The following is a 7,834-nucleotide window of genomic DNA, read 5'->3' on the forward strand; positions in this document are numbered from 1 at the left end:
ACAAAGTGACTTCATTTAAAAATATTTCAACCGGAAAATGAACTCATATCCCCTGGGAAATCACCCTGAGAATAGATTTTATATGTAGTGTTATCTCCATAAAAGTGACTTACTAAGGGTATGATACTGTTTACCCTTCCTTATAGGTGTCATGTGATCATCCACAGTATGTATAATGAGTATAATTTCTGCCACCTGATACACTGATAAAGCCCTGTGTGACGAAACATTTGTCAACAGTAAATATGAATTAATCTAATATATAGCCTATGTATGAGTGCGGACCTGTGATTTTTGACTGACTTTATGATTTTTTTTTCTGTTGACATAATTGGTCCTCTCACTATATTGGAATAATGTGCGTGGTTTTGCATTAATCTAGTCCAACCATCTGAAGCAAAAAGCCAAGAGGGATAAAGGGCAATCAAATAATTGAATTTACTGGTATTTGTGTGTGTGTGTGTGTGTGTGTGTGTGTTTTTGTTGTGTGTATGTGTGGGCATTTGTGTGTTTGTGATATGTGTGTGATATATATGTAAGATGATATTTGTGTCAGATCTCTCTTTGCAAAAAAAGTCTTGAGAACATTGGTTTCTTATTATCATCTTCACCATTGGGTAGTATTATTCATATATTACACTATTTATAAGACAGAGTTGTTCATATTTATTTATGGTCCATCCATTTATAATAATGTGAGTTTGTGTATTAATCTATTTACCTATTTACCATGTGTCCATAAGAAACTCTATCTTGCACTACTTATAGGACAGTATTATTTATATTGGCTAGTAATTACTGCTATGTGTTTGTATATTGATCTATTTGCAGAAATGTGCCTATGAGTGGAGAGAAGTTCTCATATGGATTCAATTCAATGTGCCAAGCTTTGTCCTCTACAGCACAAGGCTGTCTGGCTGCCTGTTATATAAGAATGACGTAATACTGTGTTCCCGATGCACGACTTCATGTCCTTGGCCCAGTAAACGTGTCAGCGGCATTAGTATGTAAAGTAAAGTGCAGGGAAAGTTAAATTCGGGCCACAGCCTTGCTGTTTTGTGAAATGTGTGGTGCAAACTGACCATTTTCTAACTTGCATGGCACTATTCAAGTAGCAGTGAGTGACGTCAAGGCGAGTGTGTTTTTTTTTAGGTGTTTACGTCAGTCGCAGAGCGCGTTGTTGCAGAGTCACTGCGACTGGTTCGACTGTAAACAAGGGTTAGGGGAAAGAAAAGTCTAGAAACAGACCGCACACCTCTCCTCTTTTCCGATATTGTGGGTCAGAATTTATGTTCAGTCGTGGGTGTTTTCGTGTTACGACTTTGGCCATCCACGCGCAGTCTTCAAACGGTACAGGTCGTGTTTTCGCGGAGACAATCGATGAGAGCACAGAGCTAGCCTTACGAGCTAGCTACAGCTAGCCTGCCAGCCCTTCTTCTCCGTCGCTAGCCTAGCTGGCTAGCCAACATCCGAGGGCCTGTTGCGGCTGAAACACCCTGTATGCTCTGGGTATTTCTCTCTTTACTGCTACCAGGATCTCCTGAACCGTGAGTAGTTTCTCCCTTGTTCGCTACATATTGGGAAATCTTAGGAACCTTTGGGAACAACACCGTAAGACCAGCTAGCTCGTTAGCCAATTAGCTTAGCAACTGAGCTAACTTGCTAGCGTTAGCCAGCTGGGTGGGAGTGATTATGAAATCCAGTGTTTACAAGCAGTGTTTGTGATTGTTGTCGATGTTCTTTTGTTTTTGACTGTAATTATCCACCTCGGCTTTGAATGTTTATGCTGATAACGTTATGTATTTTAAACTCCCAGCCTCACTACGGTTTAGCTGCATTTAATCTGTCACGTTGTTTACAATTCCTTGTGGCCCCAGAGTCACGTTGATTGCAGCACTATAGGCTTGCATTCAAATGATACATGAAAAACAGACGTCCTAAGTTGACAGTGGTCTTTGGCAACATATTCGGTCAAGATATATGGGCAAATTGCTGATGATGATTTATTTTATTAACCACTTTGTTATTCTGCCTGTTAAGAATTCCCATCCAGCCCGAGGGCAACATTACTCATCTCTGTTGTCTTATACATTTACCCATCTATTACAGAAAACTGTAGACGTGGAAAACTTTGGCAATGAAACTTAAATAGTTCAGTGTTTTACCAGTTATATGAATAAGCACAACAGTCCAGACAATCAGTAGCCCATCACTGCATAAGAATCCGTATTCTAGTCATGACTGACTGTGTGTGTGTGTGTGTGTGTGTTTCAGCTGGGTGGCTGGTCAGAGCAGCCTCCTCCCACCATGGAGGCAGGAGGGAAGGACTGCGAGGAGGAGACGCTGCAGACGGCTTTCAAGAAGTTGAGGGTCGATGCTGAGAGGTTAGTGTCCGTGCGTCGAAGCTACGTCGGCAGGAGTCCGCAGCGTAGGTGGCCGAAACGCTAGGTGGCAGTGGGGAGTTTAGCTGCACGGACGTAATAACAGCAGTAGTAGTAGTGTTTACATTCTCTGAAACTCACATTCTGAGATATTTCTCACCACAAAGTCAGTGACATCTGGTAGACTCTGTAATTCGGAGATGAGGTGTCGTACAGATGAATACGTTTACAAATCTCCTCAGCTCGTCCCTCTTCAGTCTGCTCCATTGTCTTCACTATCGGCTACAGGTTGGGAGAAATCCGAAGCGGGCCAATCACAGTTCTTGCAGTTTTGCGTTGCTCTTGCGCACAGTTGCATTTTTGGAGAGGTGCACGTAAGCAACGGCGGCAACCTCTATGGGCTACACTGGCACCGCAAAGACCTACGGCACAGCTTTGACGCAGAAGTAGAAATGACCCTTTAGAACCATGCAATAAATGAATTTCCTATCAAAACGCAACATTTTCATTAATCGTACTGCTGGTTATTAATAGTTTGAGTTTTTTCAGTTGTATTAAAAAGAAAAGAAAATGTATCCTGTCTGTTTTGCCTTAAAAAACGAAATCAAGGCGTTTGATCAGACATACTGTGACATTTCTTGTCAATATCATCCGGCTCTAATGCATGTGTTCAGGTGGCATTTGATGATCCAGATGTACGCATTCACACCTGGTCTTCACAACATGATGTAGACGCTGAGCGGTTTGTGATGTGTGCATGTCTGCATCAAGGCTGTCAGAACGAATTTCCAAATTCAAATTTGAGTCGATACCAGCGCCGCGATGGCAGATAACGCTCAGCCTGACAAGATTACTACTCCTCTTAATTTAAGAATCCATATTTGGATATTTGGATTCCCCTCAGTGAAAGGAAAGACTCACCCAGTAATTTACTCTCATCTCTTGCAGATATAGGAAACAAAACACCAACCCAAATCTTTAAAGAAATTGAATAACAGGAAAAACTGCATGTTGTGAATCGACTCCAAGATCTCTGCTTAGAACTTATTGTCCGCTCATTGCGCCCTGCTTTCACAAGTCAATATTATCAAAATTTTATCATTTATATTTAAATTTAAATTAAATTTTACTAATTTCGGTCAGTTCATGGTCAAATTTAATTACTCGGAGCAATTGACAGCCATAATATAGATGTTGAGAGATTGGTGTTTGTGTTGATGCTGAGAGTAAGTGATTTGCTTTCTGTGACAGTTTCTAAACGTTTCTCTCTCTCTGTATGCTTTCCCCTCAGTTTGCCTGTTGCTGTGAATGTTTCGGAGGCGTTGGCTCCCAGAGCGATGCCTCGGTCCTGTCCTGACACCAGTGGAGCCAAGCCCAAACTCAGCTGCCCAAAGGACAACTGGCATGGGTAGGTTGGGGTAGCAATTGCCTAAATGAGCACATTTATATGCACACTAATAACCCGGCAACTGGGTATAATCAGGTTATGGCAATAATTCGATTGACGTGTTTATATGCACTCTAGTAATGCAATAACAGTTGTTTTTGATTTTGAACATGGCGCCACACGTAGCTTATTTTCATATGGTCAGTTTTCTGTGTCTCATTACTTTGCACTACTGTAATGAGTTTAACAATCACCGTCCTTTTTGTAGCTCTCTCTAAGACCTTTACTGTTTCTCTATCCGGTTACGTTTGCGCTCATGCACAGATGTAAAAAAAAAAAAAAAAAAAAAATCAGACTTAAGGATATACATCCGATGAATAATACAAAAGATTGAGCAAAAACTTAGCTGTATTAAATGGGTTTTTCATAATGGGATAACCTGTATGCCTGTATGCGGTTAAGCAAATCGCATTATGTTGTTGCTGACCACTTGAATAATCAGGGAATTGCCTTAGTCAGACTATGATCAGTATATTAGTGTAAATGAGAACACGCTCAGCGATAGATATGTGGCCTTATGATCAGATGCTTTTAATTTTTAGTCCTTGAATTGGCTTGGAAAATCCTCCTCGCAACTTTATTGTATTGTGTAGATCCCACACTTGTGAATGTGTGCTCAGTCAACCTACTCTTAAGTCACAAAATCATAAAGCCTACCTGATCTCATTCTGACCACATTTGTTTGTCGAAGAATCTGGGAAGCTGTCTTGATGTAGCCAATAAGTCAGTCAGAGATGAGGAGACGGGTTTTGTTCTATTTGGAACACACACAGTTTTTTAATCGAACAGGTGTGAGCAATATTTGTTGACATTGTTGACAGCGTTGCTCCCTGTGATTAGTTGACCAGACGCCACCTGCCACTGTTTCCATTAAATCTTTGTGACAACAAAGCCAGTCATGAAGCTTTGAGCGGAATATGACTTGATGTTCAAATCCTCCCCCCTGGACCTTTCTGTAAGGAAGGTCTGATTGCAACGCCAATAGTCAAAACCTAATTAAATAGCTTTGTCCAGCAGAGCCAGATGGGGCTTGTTTGTGTCAACTCAAAATATTTGTAACAGGACTGAAAGCTCTATTGATTTATGTGAAAGTATGATCCGGCTGACAAATCAAATACCTCTTGGCAACAAGATGGAGATTTTGTTTTGGGGGAATAGAGCATTCACATTCCCTGTATGACGGTGTAGGGGAAACCAGGCCATTGACTAAACGGGGCCCATGTATATTCAGTTTGTTAGCTCAGGCTGTAAGCTGCTCATAATGGGTATTGATTCTGTTCAGTTCAAATTTATTTTAATGGTCAAGTAATGGAAATGTCGTTTGCAGACATGGTTTGCAATTAAAAACTCATAACAAATCCCAACTTAAACTATATGGACAAACAACATTCGGTGAGATCAGTCATGCTGTCAATTCATAGTATTTCCAGGATGTCACATGCATTTCCTACCAATATGGTGCTTTACCATACACACAGCTCATTGGCTGTTGCTGTCATTTGACTATAATCACCTGTTAATTGGTTACAATCATTTTCCTAGCAAGATGACCGTGCGGTGATGGAACAGAATATTATGAACAGCTTGATACAGTGCAATAAAAAGTCTAAATACCTTATACAGTCCGTATACAGGCAAAATATGTTAAATAGTTTAATGTGAAAATTAAGCAATCTGCAGATGAATATGGCAAGACGTAATTACGAAAAAAATAATCATTCATCATACCATTGATCTGTTTTAAAGATGTTTTTTCTGTACTTAAAAACTGAGCCATGCAGTCTTGTGATTTGCACGGCAAGTTTTCTTTGATGCCAAATTCTGAAAGTCTCATTCACTCCATGGACGTCTTGTTCACTTTTTTGAAAAATGGTGATTTGTTGGCATGAGATATTGCCAAATCGTGAAAAATACAAATAAGCAACATTTTCTCTTTGTTTCTTATTTTCTCTCCCTTGCTCTACTGTCCTGCTATCTCTCCTCCCTTCCTCCTCTCCCCGTCTTTCTCTTCCTCTCTCCCCTTCCCTCCAACTTCAGCTGCATGAGGAAAACGTCTAGAGGAGCGTCCAGGACCCAGAGGCGTCGGAGGTCCAAGTCTCCCATCCTCCACCCGCCCAAGTTCACCTACTGCAGCAGCACTGCAGCCCCAACACTGTCGCCCCCTAGCGGCTGCCTGAAGCACCAGCGCCTGGCCGTGCCCGAGTCTGTGGAGCCTTGTCCCGGTGGAGATGGAAGAACCCCGTCCACCGTAGCCGTCCCGGCCCAGAAAGAGCTCTCTTCTTCGGGCGCTGCCGGCCACATCTCCCCTCCCGTGTTCGGAGCTTCCGCCGGGTACGAGCCGAGTATCGGAGCCGGAGCCGCGGTCTCCTCCCGCTCCTCCTCGTCCCAAGAGATTGCTGCTGTTATCACGACTACTACGACCGCATCCAGGCAGGGCGGCGGGAGCTCCGGAGCGGCCCAGTCCAGCGAGGAGAGTAGGCTGGAGAATGGCACCCGTGAGGGGGCGGAGTCCGGAGCAGCAGCAGCCGCCGCCGCCGCCGAAGCCTCCGACTTCCAAGCCTTGTCGAAGCTCCACAGCAGCGGCTCCGCAGCGGGCCCCTGCCCTCCGTGCTCCTGCGCCCAGAGAGAGGGCTCCGATCCTGGGGAAGGCCAGGCAGAGGGCGGGGCGGGGGCCGGGGCCGGGGCCGGGGCCGGAGCTCGGTGCCAGTGCCGCTGCCAGTCCCTCCACCCGGGCTGGCACGGCGTGGAGGTGTACTCCTTCACGGGGCTCCGCAACGTCATCTCCGAGTGCGAGAGGGGCCTGCCGAGCCACGAGGGCCACGCCGCACAACGCTCGCCGCTCGGCCCCAGAACTGTCAGTAACGCCGCCACAGCTACGCCACCTTCGTCATCGTCGTTGTCGTCGTCCGGCTCCCCTCGCTCGTGCTCGGAGCAGGCGCGGGCCTACGTCGATGACATCACTATAGAGGACCTTTCTGGCTACATGGAGTATTACCTCTACATCCCCAAGAAGATGTCACACATGGCCGAGATGATGTACACTTAAAACAAAAAAAACAAAAATTAAGAAAAAAGTAATTATATCAAATAAGGAAATTAATAAAGATAAAGAGGATTTTTTTTGTTCTGTTTTTGAAGGTAGAAGGGGGGGAAAAAGAGGGAGTGGAAGGAATGTAGAAGAGGGTTTTGGGTAAAATAATGGATCAGGCATGAAAGTAATTGTAATTTAAATATACAGAATTAACTGTCTTTAACCCAGGGTGACATCTCTCCATTCATTCCCCCCCCCCCCCGTTTCCTCTGTTTGATCCTCCCCCTCATTCTACTAGAACTGACACAAATACAATGACGTCTACTATTTCTCATTTTAGTTTTGACTTATGTTCCCTCAACCCTCCCCTTTCTTTTTATTTTGTTTCTTTATGGATTTTTTAGTTTACAAATGAAGTTGCCAAAGCTCTTGGTGCAGGGTCTTGCAGAGAGGGATGTAACGGGAGGAATATGCAAACTTGTAATGCCAAGTGTGATGATGTTTGTGGTGTTGTGGCCTCAGAAGTCACCCGTCTGGATTTCATTTCACTCAATAAAGAAGCAAACCTTTTTTTGTTGAAAATCAAGTCATTTTCTCTTGTTTCTGAGTCATTATTGTAGGTTTGTGGGTGTATCGTTTGAACACACATTATTTTCAGGTATTTCAGATTTTCCAACTGACCCACAAAAGGCCTGTAAACTAGTAGCTCACTTGCATGTGGTTTTATCGCTTTTTGATGGTCTACTTTGATAAACAATCTGATTTTTCCCTTTACAACATTTTTAGTGACACATCAATAATCAGAAAAATCTTTGTGAGAGAATGAAGTGAAAATGTGAACACAAGCCTTCCTACAGCAAGATAAGGGACACAGCGAAGAAACTGGGTCATCTTTTTCAGTGTGATAACATGATTATCCAGAGCGCATTATTCATGAATGCCAGGCAAACCAGTTCAGTTTAAAATTATGCAGTA

General features: G+C 43.4%; 1 protein-coding gene across 1 annotated transcript; it reads left to right on the forward strand.

Annotated features, from left to right (window-relative positions):
• The first annotated feature begins 1,064 nt into the window (after positions 1-1,064).
• Positions 1,065-7,431, forward strand: oser1 (oxidative stress responsive serine-rich 1). The gene is made up of 4 exons (XM_071540206.1): positions 1,065-1,547; positions 2,275-2,384; positions 3,673-3,789; positions 5,866-7,431. Exons 2-4 carry the CDS (start codon positions 2,308-2,310, stop codon positions 6,872-6,874), a joined length of 1,203 nt encoding a protein of 400 aa, XP_071396307.1. The 5' UTR covers positions 1,065-1,547; positions 2,275-2,307; the 3' UTR covers positions 6,875-7,431.
• The last annotated feature ends 403 nt before the right edge of the window (positions 7,432-7,834 follow it).

Source organism: Centroberyx affinis, unplaced genomic scaffold (assembly GCF_046629955.1).
Source record: "Centroberyx affinis isolate AG114_WGS23_722 - 3 ecotype Tasmania unplaced genomic scaffold, CSIRO-AGI_Caff_v1 ptg003582l_1, whole genome shotgun sequence".
NCBI classification, from domain to species: domain Eukaryota; kingdom Metazoa; phylum Chordata; class Actinopteri; order Beryciformes; family Berycidae; genus Centroberyx; species Centroberyx affinis.